General features: G+C 45.1%; 1 protein-coding gene across 5 annotated transcripts in view; it reads left to right on the top strand.

The window, feature by feature from the left end:
- The window catches only part of epha7 (eph receptor A7), a 102,693-nt gene extending 94,982 nt beyond the window's left edge, over positions 1 to 7,711 (top strand). For all 5 annotated transcript variants that reach the window (XR_009785437.1, XM_061753979.1, XM_061753980.1 and 2 more), the window contains 2 exons: positions 2,652 to 2,751; positions 3,553 to 7,711. Coding sequence is in view for 4 of the 5 variants with exons in the window: in XM_061753979.1 (XP_061609963.1) it covers positions 2,652 to 2,751 (100 nt within the window). In the remaining variant the exon portion in view is untranslated. The remainder of the gene's footprint in view (positions 1 to 2,651; positions 2,752 to 3,552) is intronic.
- The last annotated feature ends 10,520 nt before the right edge of the window (positions 7,712 to 18,231 follow it).

The raw sequence follows: 18,231 nt of genomic DNA, 5'->3' as shown, positions 1-18,231 counted from the left end.
AAAGGCTGCTCGATGGCGAGCGCCTGGTGGCCAGGCCTGCCTCCGCCTTCAGCGAGACGGGTCCTGACTGTTGTTTGTGCCTATGCTCAACCGGTATATACTGTCTCTTCTTCACCACGACAGACCGATACAAAGTCTGCATCACTGCAGACTCAGCACCGAGCCACCTGTTGATCTCCCGCTCCATTCTTTCCTCACTTGTGAACAAGACCTCCAGATACTTAAACTCCTCCACTTGGGGCACGGCGTCCTCAACCTGGAGAGGGCATGCCACCCTTTTCCGACTGAGGACCATGGCCTCAGAATTTCATCCCAGCCGCTTCAAAAAGGGGGACCACCACCACAGTTTGCCAATCCAGAGGCACTGTCCCCGATGTCTACACAATGTTGCAGAGGTGCTTCAACCAGGACAGCCTGACAGTATAATGAATGATTTATTATATTAATTTTGGCTGGCCTGGGAATGCCTCGGGATCCCCCCGGAAAAGCTGGATGAAGTGGCTGGGGAGAGGGAAGTCTGGGCGTCCCTGCTAAAGCTACTGCCCCCTCGACCCGACCTCGGATAGGCAGTGGAAAATGGATGGATGGCTGGATTCATTCTTATCCAGCCATCCATTTTCTGTACCGCTTCTCCTCACTAGGGTCGCGGGCGTGCTGGAGCCTATCCCAGCTGCGGGCAGGAGGCGGGGTACACCCTGAACTTGTTGCCAGCCAATCGCAGCGCACATTTAAACAAACAACCATTCACACTCACATTGACAGCAACGGGCAATTTAGAGTCTTCAATTAACCTACCATGCATGTTTTTGGGATGTGGGAGGAAACCGGAGTACCCGGAGAAAACCCACGCAGGCACGGGGAAAACATGCAAACTCCACACAGGTGGGGACGGGGATTGAACCCCGCACCTCAGAACTGTGAGGCAGATGTGCTAACCAGTCAGGCAATCATTAATTATTATTATTATTTTTATTTTATTTTATTATTATTATTATTATTATTACATAAATTTTACTGTATGTTCTATTTTTAAATATATGTATAGCTTTTTGTTTCAGCTGGGGTTATTTTTGTGCTCTATAAATAAAGTTGAAAACACTATATAAACTTTGGCAAACAAATACGAGTGTTGATTCAAATAATTCCATACCGGATCTGTCGTGGCCCAGGTTAACAAAGTCCGCCACCGGTGCTGTTAAAGGCTGGAGTGGAAATTCAGCTGCTGTGGGTCGAATATGGAGCGGTGGAAAGCGGGTTCTTAGGCAGAAAGCAAAGAGGAAAGTATAGGGCCTCGAAGTGAATGTGGGGACTTGAATGTGATGTATTAGTTGTTGCCTAACCGGGTGGTCGTCTTGGTTGTTTTTTGTGTTTTTCATTTGTCTTTGGACACATTATGCGACTTACTTACCCAAGGGAAGATTTGTTCAACATTTGGGAGTCCACTCCGGTTGTCATGGGTGTGTGTTCCGGTTTTTGTCTTCCCCTGTTTCACACACACCTGCTCCTGTGAGCACCTTCCCCACCTGTGCCTCGTTCACCCTAAGTACCCCTTGCATTTAACCTCGTGTCTCATTCCCTCTCGTCGCCAGTTCGTTGTACCTTGTCGTCGCGTTCCAGCATTCCTTGTTTCCACGTCACGGACTCACAGTAAGACTTGACCCTGTTCCGATTATCGACCTCGCCTCTCTGCTTCATGTTTTTGGATACCGTTGCCTTTTTTGGATTGCCTGCCTGTGTACCGACCTCTGCCCGTATATTAAACCTCTCTTTTTGGAGAGGTTGTCCATTTGTTTTGGAGTCGTGCATTTTTGGGTCCTGTCCTCTGTTCCGTTCATGACATCCAGACTTTCTTTCACCAACTTTCACAAATCCGCTCAGTTTTTTCTCGGAATTGCTCACCGGCGGAACGGCTATAGTCTGTGGCATATGGAGAAGGTGAAGGCAACACCACAGAGGGAAACGTGCCAGCTTGCAGGTCAAGCTCCGACAGTGAGGATTCCAAATGCCGCTCCCATCAGGTCCCCTCTCAAATCTGCACTCTCTACCCAACAAAATGGACGAAGACCAGTAAAGACTGGACGTTTCGCCGTCCTGTGCTTCACGGAGACATGGCTTTGTGAACGCAACCCCTATGGCGCCGTAATGCTACACAGAACAGTCAGTGTCATGGACCTATCGGGGGGAAAACAAAAGGTGCTTCTATATCAATGAAAAATGGTATAGCGACGTCACAGAGCTCAACACATACTACAGCCCGGACTTGGAGTTGCTGTTTTTGAACTGTAAGTCATTCTATTCGCAGCGCGAGTTTGCTTCATTCATCTTCGTCGGGGTTTACACCCTGTATATATTTATAATAGTACCTTGGCCTGAGAGTCTTGAAAAACAGCTTTTTCAGCTTCATGGTGGAGGCTGTTATCAGTGAATTGGTGAAGTTCCGTTTCTGCCGGTGCTAAAGCTGGGTTTATCAATACAATGCGTTACGTGTAATGGAGAATTTTTGCAGCTCTGCGGAAAATGCAGCCGCTTTTTTAAATTTGGAAAATAACTGTTATATTTTGCTGTTATACTGCAACGAAATTTCTTTTCACACAGAACAATTAGTCAACTGTTAAATCAGGGCACAGCTAACTTCAGTGCTTTTCACGCAGTGCAAGAGTGGCTGGAAGCTATCAAGATGGAGCGATACAGAGACAACCTTACAGCAGCTGGCTGCAGTTCCCTGGAATCTGTGGCCAGGATGTCAACTGAGTAAGTACAGGGGAAAACCCTAAAAAAAAAAAAAGCGTCTCACAGCAACAATTCCTACTAGTGCACTGCCTTTTTTGCCTGTGGTCACGCTGAGTTTCGATGAATTCCAATCCTTGTCGGTTCAAAGAAACATTTGATTTGATATCCAGTTCACCATTTTTGAAATCCATCCATCCATTTTCTTCGGTTTATCCGGAGTGGGCTCGCAGAGGCTGCCAGTTAATCAGGGAAGCCCAGCTTTCCCTCTCTCCAGCCACTATTGTCTCGCTCTTCTGGAGGGATACTGAGGCGCTCCCAGGCCAGCCGGGAGACGTAGTCTCTCCAGGCTGTCCTGGGTCGTCCCTGGGGCCTCTTCCTGATGGAAAGTTTCCGGAACACCTCACCAGGGATTTTTCCAGGGTGCATCCTAATCAGATGCCTGAGCCACCTCATCTGGCTCCTCTTAATGCAGAGGAGTCTGAGCCCCTCCCGGATGACCGAGCTTCTCACCTTATCTCTAAGTGAGAGCCCGGACACCCTGCGAAGGAAGATAACAACTGCCAATAATTCAAATACTCATATGAGTAAAATTAATACATTTTCAAAAGGAAATTCAGCAGGCCATGTCTTTACGGTTATTGAGCAAATTAAAGGAAAATGACCCTTATGTAAATGTGCATACAGTTTGTCACAATGTGTTTACAACTGAGACAGCAAAATTGTGTGATGATTGTTGTGTGATTGGCAAGTCGGCAAACCTAATTTCGGTTCTCCAAAATTAACATTGAATTGCACTAACTGATGTATTGTCCTGTCTTCCAGGGAGGTCACGAGGTTGGGTATCACACTGGTGGACCATCAGAAAAAGATGATGAACAGCATTCAAATAATCAGATCCCAGATGTTGCAGCTTCAAAGTACAGGTGTTCAGGTCTGATCAGAGCAAATATGGAAATGTTGTATGAAATGGAACCTGGTTTGAATCAGAATAAGTGGACATCTGATATCGGATCCCTGCAGCTGCAACCAGTGGGGGAAAAAAGATCGTGGGCACCAAGTCGAGGAAGAAATGCAAAAAAAACAACAATAGCAATATCTCTTGTTTTTTTTTTCAAATGAGCTACCGAAAATATATGAAATGAATTGAAAATAATGTTTTTACCATTAATGACTGAGTCACCTGCACACTATGGCAATGTTTTTCTCTTTTTTTTTTTTTTTGCCATGGTGTGTACATAATTCCCATTTCCTTCTACTTAGACTTGGAAACAGGGTATCCTCATTATTATTCTATATGGAGGAAACCTCCAAAAGGTGCATTTTCTATTGGCACATTAGGAGATTATCTGAAACTTCATTTTGTTTTGTTTTAAAATGCATTTCAATTGGAATCCTTGGTAAAGTGTGCAATACTGATGTTTTTCTTGACAGAACTCCTTGACTCTTTATCAAAGTACAAAAAGTAATACTATAAGAATTTATCACAAAGACTTGAACCAACAATCACCTCCCAATTTTGCCGAAATATTGCACATCTCTGATACTTCATAGACTATGATTTTAATGTGGCAGCAAAGACTCATAAAGTCAGAAAAAGAAACTTGCGTAATCTCAACTCATACGTTTGGGAAGTCACCAAATTGCGTGAGGATACAAAGAACCTGACCGGAAGGCCACTGTTTAGAACTCAAGCCACCGTCAAGAGTTTTATGAAATAAATTCACAAATACCAACCTTAGCCCGACGAATGGCTAATGCACACACTCCTAACAATATTGAGAGGAACAAATACAAGTAAAGACTGTCAATCAAGGTTGGCCTGTTTTCCTTGTTGTATGTCTGAGCGAAAACTCGCACTGCAAGAACACAATGTAAAGTGCTAGTGTGCAGAGAAGGAATAAACTAAATGACGCAATAATTACCAGGTTAAAAAAAACGAACTCCACTTGAGATTTCTAAGGTGCTAGTCGTGTGTGCTGATAGGATATGACATTTTTGGAAAGCACTATTCAGTCACTAGAATGTTTATATTTGTATCCACCAAATATGCTGCCTGATACGGTCAATATACGGTTGAGGATATTAAAAATGGAGCTATTGTATATGGCCAGACATGGATTCCAATGTTGAACATCTGCGGTGTTCATTCGTTAGGACTGCAAATGATGTGAAATGCAATTAATTTACTCCGTGTGTCTATGAATAGCAGAAACTAGAGGTTTTGCAGCAAATTATTGTTCCATCACCTCAAACCTCCAAAACATTTCCAGTTGAGCGTTTACAAAGTCTTCTCGAAGAAAGACGAGGAAAAGCTGTTATTGCATTGACTTTGTTTATCAAGATATAAACAATAATATATAATGCAAGGAAACGTACAGTATGGACTTACTAATGTATGAATAAAGCAGCAAACAAAATGTTTTGAGGACATGTGCAACGCTGTTTTCTTCTGATGTGCCACTCAATCTGCTCTAAATACTGAACCCAATTCCAATGAAGTTAGGACATGTAAAAATGTCAATTGAAACAGAATACAACGATTTGCAAATTCTTTTCAACATATATCAAATTGAATGAACTCAAAACAACATATTTGTTTCAAGTGAAAAAATGGTTTTCTAGCGACTCTTCACTCATTTTGAATTTGATGCCTGCAACACCTTCCAAAAAAGCTGGGACAGGGGCATGTTACATCACACTCAACAAGCGTTTGGGAACTGAGGACACTAATTGTTCAAGCTTTGGAGGTGGAATTATTTCACATTCTTGCTTGATGTACAACTTAAGTCGAGGATCTCCATTGTCATATTTGACCCTTCATAATGCGCCGCACACTTTCAATGGAAGACATGTAGTCTAGCCCACACACTCTTTGACCATGAAGCCACACTGTTGTAACATGTGCAAACCATGGCTTGGCATTGTCTTGCTGAAATGAGCAGGGAGGTCCCTGAAAAAGACATTAGCAGGATAGCAGCATCTCTCTCTCTCTCCAAAACCTGTAGGTACCTTTCAGCATTAATGGTGCCTTCGCAGATGTGCAAGTTACCCATGCCATGGCTGCTAACACAGCCCCATACCAGAGGCTGGCTTTTGAAATTTGTGCTGATAAAAATCGGGATGGTCCTTTTCATCTTTGGCCCTAAGGACACTACGTCCATGATTTCCCAAAACAATTTGAAAAGTGGACTCGTCAGACCACAGAGCACTTTTCCACTCTCCATCGGTTCATCTCAGTTGACCTCGGGTCCAGAGAAGCCGGCAGTGTTTATGGGTGTTGTTGATATATGGCTTTTGCTTTGCATGGTAGAGTTTTAACTTGCATTTGTAGATGTAGCAACGAACTATGTTAACTGACAATGTTTTTTTGAAGTGTTCCTGAGCCCGTTTGGCAATATCCTTTCCACAATGATGCTGGTTTTTAATACAGTGCCGTCTGAGGGATCGAAGGTCACAGGCTTTCGATTAGATTTTTGGCCTTGCCAATTTCTCCAGATTTTCAGAATTTTTTGACAATATTATGGACCGTAGATGATCAAATCCCTGAATTCCTTGCAATTGTACGTTGAGAAACGTTGTTCTGAAACTGTTGGACTATTTGCTCACGCATTTGTTCCAAAAGTGGTGAACCTTGCACAATGCTTGCTTGTGAACAACTGAGCCTTTCAGGGAAGGCCATTTTATACCCAATTATGACACTCACCTGTTTCCAATTAACCTGTTCACCTGTGGAATGTTACAAACAAGTGTTGTTGTTTTTCTAGCATTCTTCAACTTTCCTAGTCTTTTGTTGCCCCTGTCCCACATTTTTGGGAACGTGTTGCAGGCATCTAATTCAAAATGAGTGAAGAGTAGCTAGAAAACCATTTTTTCAGTTGAAACAAATATGTTGTTTTTAGTTCATTCAATTTAATATATGTTGAAAAGAATTTGCAAATCATTGTATTGTTTTTATTTTCGTTTTACATAATATCCCAACTTTATTGGAATTGGGGTTTGTAGCGAGAAAACTAATACAAAAATCATCAGAACTCAAAAGGCTCAGCTGACAAGGCCAAGAAAATAAATCAATATCAATACTGTAAACACAATATTAGGTTTTGTTTGCTCGGCGTATTCCATACAACCAATTGTCCACGGTTACATTCTGACATCTGCATTATTGCTGCTTCATTTCAGTTAAGGCAGAGAAATATGAAATGTCGGATGAATCTTGAGAGATAGGGAAAGTTTGAACTCACCTATCTCCGTTCCGCCAATCGTCTTAACCTTCCTCAAACAGAATTATTTTTATTATCTTATTTCATGTCCAATATAAACTTCAGGGTTCTTAGATATGGATAAAGATTTGTTGTGGTTTGTTACGACTAAAATCTAAATACAAACATAAAAAAATACAAATCTTTTTTTTTTTTTTTTTTTACCTGTCCTGTTCAGCTCCATGACCATGCCGAATGCTGGTAAAGTCTAAAAATAAAAATACTAATCTGCTTAAACTACAATGGTTTGAATCACAAATGGCATAAAAACAAAAACCCCCAAAATGTTTTTGACTCTGTGGTTCAGCACTGGAAATCGTGTCATTGCTTTGGTGACAACTGTTAGCACAGTTGTCTGTTCTAATTGTAAAAGTTGTACATTTTATTTATATTGTTTTTCACATATTACTGAATAGAGAGTTCTGAATACATTGAAAATGCACTATACAGTATTTTTTTTAAATATTTTGTAGATTGATTACACTCACTCACAAGATTTCAGTTGTACAGACGTTTTCATTTAGGACCAAAGATGACTGATAGGATTGGATCTTTATTAGTGATGTTGTATTCATTTTTTGCCTTTTAAATATGTAGTCATAAAAACAATGATGGATTATTTACTATTCAATGAACACAGTGAGAATGATCAACCATTGATTAACTTCATCAGCAAGTCCATTAATTAGATTTTTTTTTTTTTGTGGGGGGGGGGGCTTATTTTTCTGTGACATAAGTGATTTCTTTTAACTTTGTAACTTTTGTAATAATAAACATAATGTTTGGGAAATATAATGCAATCTTGAAATTTTTTGGGGTCTTTCATGAGTCATATTGTGTTTAATTTTCCTATACTAATTTTAATGCCTGACAAATGTAATTGTCCCTCTGCGATATTAGATATTGTGTTGCATGCATTACACCACGCAGACAATTAAAAAACACATGCAGGCAATGCACTTCACATGTCATAACTACAGTGGTACCTTGACTTTCTAGTTAGTGCCACAAAGTTACAAGCTGTCGGTAAATTTTTGTTGCTTTGTGTTGTGAGGCAACATTTGACTGATGAGCAAGCATCATATCCACCGCCACTCGAGTAAAATGAAAAATATATATATATGATTATTAAACTGAAAAAAAGTCAAACTCACAAATACAAAATAAAAGCACAGGCAAGGAGTATGGAGCAGATGCTAACAATGAACTAACTGCGTGACTTCAGGTCCAACATCACTCTGTGTGCGTGTATGTGTGTGTGAGGGAGAGTGTGCGTGTTCTGACATTCGTGGCAATGAGGGGACCGCCACCACTCTCGAACAAGCCTTAATATGGTCCCCTGGATGTCCACTCATTTTCCAATGCCCCTGACCCATTAAGAAGGGAAAAAGAAAAGACACGCAGCAAACCATCTCTCTGGGTGATGATAAAGCCCGTGTTGTGGGATCAAACCACGCACCCCGGTGTAACGACCTAACCCTGCATGAGACCCTGAGCCAAATGAAAGCTTTTGTTTGCAAAAAGTGTCGAATGATTTGACGGCGCGCGGCCTTTAGGTTCCATGCTGTCCACAGGTTGCTGGTAGAGTATATGACAAGCGAAATCATTGTCTCTACTGCAAGTGGACGTTAGCCAAGATTGGCCACCACCTCATTACTGTTCACGCGGACTGCCTCAGCATCAAGACGGCCATGAGTCACCCGAAAGGTTCCTCGCAGCGGAACCGGGAACTAAGGCGGCTGATGAACCCCGGGAACTATGCACACAATTGCCGTGTTTAAAGCTGGTTCCGCTCAAGTGCACGCCGGAAGATTCAAATGCATGTGAGTATCTCCATTGCAAGTTTTGTGTGGGACTTTTCTCCAGGAGATCGCTGTGGCGCCATGTCCGATACTGCGCATGTCAGCGGCAGACACCCGCCCACGGAGAGGGCATATCGGCCGCACCTTTGTCTGACAGTGAAGCTGATGCCACGTATTCCAGGCCACCCGCCATGCCTGTGACGGCATGTGCATCGCGGTTAACAGAGTTGGGCGCGGTGCCAGGCTCCATGCTCTTTGATCATTTTGTATCCAGTCTGGAAGTCCCAGCGCCATGCAGGAAGTCGCAGCTCCAGGCTTGATGTCCCAGCTCCAGGCTGGAAGTCACAGCTCCAGGCTTTCATGAATTCCGAATGAATAAATAAGACATTTTAAACTACCTGAGCATTGAAGTCCCCCAACAGAATGAGAGACTCTGAACCCAAAGCGCTCTCTGCCACCCCCTCCAAGGACACTAAAAAGGGTGGGCACTCTGAGTTGCTGTTTTGGTACAAAGACACAAACAACAGTCAAGACCCGTCCCCCACCCCAAAGTAGATGGAGGCAATCCTCTAGTCTACCAGGATAAATCCCAACGGGCAGGCACCATGCCAGGGAGACAATAAGTATGCTCACAACTGCTCAGCGCGTCTTACCAGGGGCAACTCCAGTGTGGAAGAGAGTCCAATCCCTCTCAAGAAGACTGATACCAAGCTGTGTTTTGAGGTGAGCCCGACTATATTTAGTCAGAACTTCTCTACCTCACAAACCAGCTCAGGGTCTTTCCCTGTCTGAGAGGAAGCAATCCACGTCCTTACGACCTGCTTTTGTAACCGGGTGGCGGATGAAGTTGGGTTCAATTCATTATGCATCGGACCCCCTTTTGCCCCTCACACAGATGGTGAGCCCCTGGGAAGCGGGACCCATGTACCTCTTCAGGCTGCACCTGGCTGGGCCCCATGAGTGCAGGTTATTGAGCTCAACCTCCAGGCCTGGCTCCAGAGGGGTGCCCCAGTGACCCGCGTCTAGGCAAGGAGAAATAAGGTCCATTCATTTCACTGGTCATAGGGTCTTTCTAAGATGTGCTTTGTCTAGTCCCTCAAATTGGACCTGTTTGCCCTGGGTGCCCCTGCCAGGGGCTTTAAGCCCCAGACAACTTTGTTCAGAGGATTATTGGAACTCCCGGTGGCGCTGCTGCGACCCAGGCCACCTCGTGCTGCTGCCTTAGCATTTTAGGAAGTTTTTTTTAAATAATTTTTGTTTAAAAAACAAAATAAAAAATTATCCTTAGTTAACACAACCACATTGCCTAAGCAGGCTACAGGAACAGGACAAATGTTACAATTAACAAAACGAAAAATAATACATATATATGCAATAATATTAATAAAACATAATGGGGGAAGTCACATTTACAGGCGTTTCCGTCATCGTCTCTTCTTCTCGTGTCAATCGCTATTTAAATTCTTGTATATACCGTATTTTCACGACCATAAGGTGCACCGTATTAAAAGGCACAGTCTCAGTTACAAGGTCTATTTCTGTATTTAACACATACATAAGGCCCAGCGTATTATTAGGCGCAGGCATGGTAAAACATACGCTAGCTTAAAGCATACAGTAGCATGCACGTACGCCAAAACAATGTTTTTAAAAAGGCAGCAGGAGCAAATCTGAGTTCAGTTGTACTTTATTGAAGTATTTGACAATGTACTCACGTTATTTTTTTATCAATCAAATCCATCAAAGTCCTCATGTTCTGTATACCAAACAGCGGGGTAAGTTCTCAATCAAACACACCAGGTTCGAGTCAGTCTCGTTGCCGTGCGGCTCCTCAGAAATGATGTCGGCTTTTACGAAAGCTCGAACAACAGTGCAAGCAGACACGTGTAGCGTTTATTGTGTGTAATTTAGAAGAAAACGATGAGTTGGAAGTGGTGCCTGCGTCACTTCCGGGTTATTGTAATTTTAAATTACAGCTTTATAAATCAAGATATTTGATAGATATGAGGGCCACCACGTCGTATTTTTACAAGTTTAACTTGAGGCGTAATGACGACAAACCTTTATAAACAGTCTCTTATCAGAAGGTAGCTACATGGCATCGGCATGGCAAAGCAAATGTCAGTGTCTTGTTGAAGATAGTCTATTGTGTTAATCCGTTTAGAGTCTGCGTGTGACTCTGGAGTTACAGTTTACCTCGCCGGGGAGCAGCGGTAGTGCGAGGCTGGGGTGCCGGGTGGCATCTTTTGCGTGGCATGTCCGCTACATATCCCCCCTTCGGCGGCTGGATCCGGCTCGATGGCGTATGTAGGCGTCCTCTCGTTGAAAGATGGCACTGGGCATTGGGCGTAGCTAAAACTAAGGGCGAGCATTACTTAGGTGTAGAGTTCTCAGTAAAAATCACACAAACAAACAAACAAAACAAGAAAAACAAGAAGAGAACTCAACACAGCTCTACGGGGGAGAAAGAAAGAGAGAGAAAAGGTAGCTCGCTCCGACTTGGCACGTAGGGGGAACAGCGGTCGGGAGTAGAACCCGATAAATCAATCAAGGAGAGGGAAGGTGCCAAGTAGAGGTTCTAATCTTGGGGAGAGCTGAATCCTAGTCTAGATTCAAAAGGGGGTAGTGAGGTCCAGGGGGCAATTTAGGTCAAGGAGGACCTCCTCCCCTGTCTGTATGGGGTTAGGTTCGGGTTCAGTCGTTCTTTTCCTACGGAAAGTTTTGGGTCGCACACCTGAGCACTGGTTCAGAAGTCCCTGCGAGTTCTGAGTCTTTCGGTAGAGCAGGTAGGCGATGCCGAAGGTCATGCAGTAATGAGCCAGGGCCCAGGCGTGGCCTAAGGGAGAGGTGGGTGGCTAGGGTGGGTAAAACGGCATGGAGGTGCACTTTGCAAGTTCCAGAGAACAATGGCACGGGGAGTCTGAGGTCTCTAAGGAGAGACAAAACCCACATGTCCTGTGCTGTTGAAGCCATGCATGTGTGTAAGTCACGGAAGAAGCAAGATGACTTAGCGGCCCTCGACTGAGCGGGCCAGCTCTGTAGAGAAGTCACTATGAAGCCCAGCATGAAGGCTGAAAATGCAGTCCTTTGTTTAGGGATCGAGTCCCCAAATTGTTTTTCAAAGGGCGCAATTTTTGTATTTATAAGGGGGTCGACTGGCCTCAAAAGGTTGAGAGCAGGTCCGGTGTCCCAGGAGCGACCTCTGGCGGGCCTTCTTGGTATCGCAGGTGCAGTCGCCCCTTTTGTAAGATCGTCAACCGGTTGCGGTTGTATTCGATGGGTCGGAGTGCGGCCCAGGTGCAAGTCTGTTAGGCTGCAGTCCAGTGAGTCTTTAGCCAATGATTAATTAATTAATTAATTCCACCAGCAACATTGGGGCCGTAGCGCTCTTCGTGTGGTGGTTGGACAAGATGGCAGAGAAATGTGTCAAGTTCTCTAAATTGGTTCAGCGGTGGCGAGGTGGCTACAGGGGACTCGGTGGTGTCGTCAATGAGGGTGTCGTTACTTGAAGGAGTGCGGCCTGACAGGTCGCTGTACTCCGAGTGGTCCCACCCCAGGCACCGACCTGAGGGCAGTTCCCGAGTTGGTGGTGGTAATCCCTGTTCCAACTAGGCCCACAGCTGAAGATTTTTGTAATCGATTAGTGGCTCGAACCGGCAGAGCAGGTCTTGGCCGATGAGCAGGGGGACGGATTCAATTGGAGACACGTAGACCGGGTGTACAGCGCTGGGTGGAGGGAGAGTCGGGGGTGAGTCGAAAAGGTGAGCTGCGACTGGTGGGGCTGCCACCCATGAGGTGTGTGAGGTCAAGCAGTCTCGACTAGATATAGTCGGGCTCGCCTCCACGCATGGCTTGGGCTCTGGTACCAGTCCTCTTAAGAGGGGTTGGACTCTCTTCCACCCTGGAGTTACCCACGGTGAGAGGCGCCGAGCAGGTGTGGGTATACTTATTGCCCCCCGGCTTGGCGCCTGTACATTGGGGTTCACCCCAGCGGACGAGAGGGTAGCCTACCTCCGCCTTCGGGTGGGGGGGGCAGGTCCTGGCTTTTGTTTGTGCCTATGCACCAAACAGCAGTTCAGAGTATCCACCCTTTTTGGAGTCCTTGAAGGGGGTGCTGGAGAGCGCTCCCACTGGGGACTCTATCGCTCTGCTGGGGGACTTCAATGCTCACGTGAGCAATGACAGTGAGACCTGGAAGGGCGTGATTGGGAGGAACGGCCACCCGAGTGATGTTATTGGACTTCTGTGCTCACCACGGATTGTCCATAACGAATCAGAATCATCTTTATGTATGTCAAAAACACACATAGTCCCAACATTTAAGTATGTCAAAAACACACAATCGATTTGTCTCCGGTAGTTGGAGCCGCTCTAGTACGACAACAGTCAATTGACAGAGAAAACTTTTGAGACATGAATACAAAATGTTTTTTTAAAACAGTCACTGAGCAATAAAAAGTTGCCAGTAATGTGGTAATGCCGGTACAATTGTATTTTTATTTATTTATTTTTTTTGACAATTGTGCAAAAAGATGCTGATTCCTCTAGCAATTAGAGAAGTTTGGAATGACTGATAGAACAATAGTCCGTTGCAATGACTGTTCTACTTAGTGCGCAGAGACTTCAAGAAATGTATGCAGTTTAAAGTGACTTGTAGTGCGATAATCTGGGACAATGTTGATTGTGCAAATGTTGCACCTGCTACTCGGGCACATGAATGGTCAGTATTGGTCAACAACAGATATACAAATAGTGCAGTGTGGCGAGACTACTACAGTGAGTACACGAGTAATGTATAGTTGTCCCGACAGAAATGTGACAACAAACTCAAGACAAGAATTGGCAGCATGTTGCAATGGAATTGTAAGTTAACGGTTTAAGAAGTTAATGGCAAGAGGGAAGAAGCTGTTGGAATTGTTTTAGTTTGCATTGTTCAGTAGCGCTGACCTGAGGGAAGGAGCTGGAAGAGGTGGTGACCAGGATGTGGAGGGTCCAAGAGGATTTTGCATGCTCTTGTCTTAGTTCTGGCAGCGTGCAAGTCCTCAAGGGTGGCTAGGGGGGTATTGACAATCTTTTCAGCACATTTTGATTGTCCATTGCAGTCGGAGTTTGTCCTTTTTTGTAGCAGCACCAAACCAGACTGTGATGGAAGAACACAGGACTGATTCGATGACTGCTGTGTCGAACTGCCTCAGCAGCTCCTGTGGCACGCCATGCTTCCTCAGAAGCTGCAGGAAGTGCATCCTCTGCTGGGCCTTTTTGAGGATGGAGTTGATGTTGATCTCTCACTTCAGGTCCTGAGAGACTGTAATTCCCAGGAACTTGAAGGTCTCGACGGTTGACACAAGGCAGCTGGACAGCGTGAGGGGCACCTGTGGCGAAGGATGCCTCCTGAAGTCCACGATCCTCTCTACAGTCTTGAGCGTGTTCAGCTCCAGGTTGTGTCGGCCACACCTGTCGAGATGCAGACTCGTCACCGTCCTTGATGAAGCCGATGACAGTGGTGTCAACTGCAAACTTCAGGAGTTTGACAATCGGGTGCGCTGAGGTGCAGTCGTTTGTGTAGAGAGAGAAGAGCAGCGGAGAGAGGACACAACCTTGGGGTGCCCCAGTGCTGATGATGCGTGTGGATGAGGTGGCCTCCCCCAGCCTTACCCGATGGATAAAAACGGACGCCACGTTTTTGTGTGTACGAACTTTTTGTACATGAGGCCGCTGTGCTCTTCTGATCACTGCTTAATTCACTTTATACCAACATACAGCCAAGAACTTAAATTTGCGAAGCCTACGGTGAAAACAGTGAAAAAGTGGACCAACCAAACAAAGATAGAACTTCAAAGATGTCTGGACTGCACAGACTGGAGTGTCTTTAAAAATTCAGCTAGCAGCCTGGATGAATATACAGACACTGTCACATCCTATATCAGTTTCTGTGAAGATGTGTGTGTACCAAACAAAGTCATTCCGCACATTCAATAACAAACCGTGTTTCACTGCCAAACTTAAGCAACTTTGCCAGGCAAAAGAGGACGCATATCGAAGTGGGGACAGGGATCTGTATAATTGCGCTAGAAACCAGCTGACTAAAGTAATTAACATTGCAAAGAGAAACTATGCAGCAAAGTTGGAAAAACATTTTAGCGCCAACGACTCTAAATCAGTCTGACATGCATTACAATTCCTGACCAATTACAAGCGACGATCACCCCAACCTGAGAACAATAGCACACTAGCCAATGACTTGAATACCTTCTACTGCAGATTTGAAAAGGACACTTTCACACCCCGCACCCACCCAGCCGCACCGCCGACCACAATTACACCTGACTTCTTCGTTGACCATCCACAAACAGGATGTGAGACACATCTTCAAACAAAAAAAGAGCAACAAAAGCAGCGGCCCCACACCTTGTGTCCCCATCGTGCCTCAAAGTCTGCACGGACCAGCTTGCTCCAGTCTTCACACAGATCTTCAATAGATCTTTGTGAAGTACCATCCTGTTTCAAACGCTCCACCATCATCCCAGTCCCCAAGAAACCTGCAATCTCGGGTATGAATGACTACAGGCCTGTCACCTTGACATCTGTGGTCACGATGTCCTTTGAACGCCTCGTGCTGGACCACCTCAAGAGCATCACAGGTCCTCTGCTGGACCCCCTGCAGTTTGCCTACCGACCAAACAGGTCTGCGGATGAAGCAGTCAACATGGGACTGCACTTCGTCTTAGAAAACCTCGATGGCGTGGGGACCTATGCAAGGAACCTGTTCGTGGACTTCAGCTCTGCGTTCAACACCATCATCTCCGAACTCCTCTCTTCCAAGCTTCTCCAGCTCAGCGTCTCTCATGCCATCTGCCAGTGGATTTACAGCTTCCTGACAGGCAGGACATAGCAGGTGAGGCTGGCGGACACCACCTCATCTACACGCACCAGCAGCACCGGGGCGCCCCAAGGTTGTGTCCTCTCTCCACTGTTCTTCTCTCTCTACACGAACGACTGCACCTCAACGCACCCGGCGTTCAAACTCCTGCAGTTTGCAGACGACACCACAGTCATCAGCGGCTGGAGCTGTGGTGCGGCCGACACAACCTGGAGCTGAACACGCTCAAGACTGTAGAGATGATTGTGGACTTCAGGAGGCATCCTTCGCCACAGCTGCCCCTCAAGCTGTCCAACTGCCCTCCAGACTGCTGCCATCAGACAGCACAACCACAGACGAAGAGGGCCGCCCCACTCACCCCCGCAGCACCGAAGCCGGGACACCCTCACCATTCCAGCCAGCACCCACTTCCCGCACCCGACTGTGGGAGGTGGACCCCTCCTCCCAAACCAGGCAGGGACGAAAACCCCACAGCAGCAGGCCGTGCCCATCACTAATGTCTCAGGAGGCACATGTCTGGAAAGAATGTGTCCCATTCCTGGAACAATGAGTCCCAGCAACTTATCATTACGGAGTACAGATGCAATAATCCTCCGCTATATGACAGTTGTTGCTTCACGGTCTAGCTGTTTTGCAAATTTTTATCTGTTTATTTGTACAGTATTTTTGTGTCATCCATTGGTCTTGGGGTGAAGCTCCACTACCCGTTCCCAAGTTTTCATTGTATGGCTCATCAACTAAATTAAACTGTAATAACTTTTGGACCCATCCACCCACCCACCCACCCCCCACACACACACACACACACACACACTATCCCCCATCTTTAATTAAAAAAAAATGTGACCACCACCCAGTTCTGCCAATCCAAGGGGCACTGTCCACGATGCTCACGTGATGTTACAGAGGCAGACAAGATGGCCCCACAACATCCAGAGCCTTTAGGAATTCCAAGCAGGATTCATCCCACCCCAGGGCCCTGCAACCAAGGAGCTCAACACTGGAGGTAGGACAGTCAACCTCAGGGTCCCCAGACACTGCTTCCTCATTCAAAGGCATGTTGGGGGAACTGAGTTCTTTGTATTTTCTAAGTCAGTGGTTCTCAACTGTTGTCACCCAGGAAGCTGCATTTTCCTACTGTCATTAAGTTGTGACCCACTTTTCTAGAGGTAAAGAACAGTATTGTTGAAAAGCGGCCTTTGAAGACACATTTTTAACCATTACTACACATCCTTACATGTTCAAAGTGCCTTTCAGAGCACCTTATTAGAAACTGAGCGTGAACTTGACAACTGCATTTACAATATACTGTATGTATAGAATATCTTGGCACTGATCTCTTTTTAGGAAATGAATGATACAGATCAAACCGGAACAGTATTAACAGTCCGAATTATGCTTTTGAAAACACCAATGACATTCTGTAAATGTTTAAATATCCAAAGCAATTTCATTTTTAACGCATGTTAAATGTATTATTTTCCAAATAACAGGCATGTCTGAAATGAGATGTATGTTAAATATTTCACTTCCTGCAGAGACCTCACCTGAATTTGTCAAAGCCTAGTCTTTCACTTACCAATGCTAACATTGTACTAACGCCATCATTTCAGTAAATATTTGTATGTTAGGCTAGTGACTCATGTCGAAGCGACGGAAAACAAAAATCACAGAAAAAATCTAATCTATTTTTTTTTTTTTCAAATCTCCTGTTAGCATGTGATCCAAACTGATGTAAGACCCTTTCCAGTCATTGTCATTGCATTATTTACCTGTTTTTACAACACTTTATTTATAGGTCACTCTCACAATACTGCTTTATTGATAAGGGCTCTCCTTGCTCTCCAACTAACAAGATCATGGATAACTCTTTACCCTCTACACTTTACAAAGCTTGCATTTTAAGAAAAAAAAAGTGGCTTCATCAAAATTTTACACATTATACATGCAATATTACGCATTGTAGCAGAAGTTCATTCTATCTGTGAGTGCATCATTATGTCACACACTGAAATTTTCAGCTGCCATGAGGTTCAGCTTTCGAGGAACAAATATGCGCACACAATGCACACACATGGTGAAAACCTGCAGGGCGCCGGTGGAAATTCAGCTACTGTGGTTCGAAGACAAAGGCGAGGTGGAAAGCGTCTCATGAGCTATCTGCCTGCATAAAAGCCTGCCAGATGCTGGAAACGTTCCACGTTATTAACGTCCCACCGTGCTACACCGGCCTTGCACGTTGTCGTAAGCTACGCTTAATTTATATTATTCTGACGCCCATGTTCTTTCTCGTCCTCAGTGCTCCTTCCACCATGCCGCCAAGCCCTCCACCTGCTCACGCCACCGGCTGCCACACGTTCCCCGTCTCGACAACCCGCCATTACGCCTCAGAGATCCCATTCACACTTCCTTTTCAATAAATTATTCGCCACAAACTTCTCAGCTTCCACTTGCTACTGGGTCCAGTAAAAAATGGATACCCTCGTATCGTGACAAAGCGGGTTCTTAGGCAGAAAGAAAAGAGGAAAGCACAGAGCCTAGAATTGAATGTGGGGACTTT

Source organism: Phyllopteryx taeniolatus, chromosome 18, assembly GCF_024500385.1.
Source record: "Phyllopteryx taeniolatus isolate TA_2022b chromosome 18, UOR_Ptae_1.2, whole genome shotgun sequence".
Lineage (NCBI taxonomy): Eukaryota > Metazoa > Chordata > Actinopteri > Syngnathiformes > Syngnathidae > Phyllopteryx > Phyllopteryx taeniolatus.
This window is presented reverse-complemented; position numbering and strand designations above follow the sequence as displayed.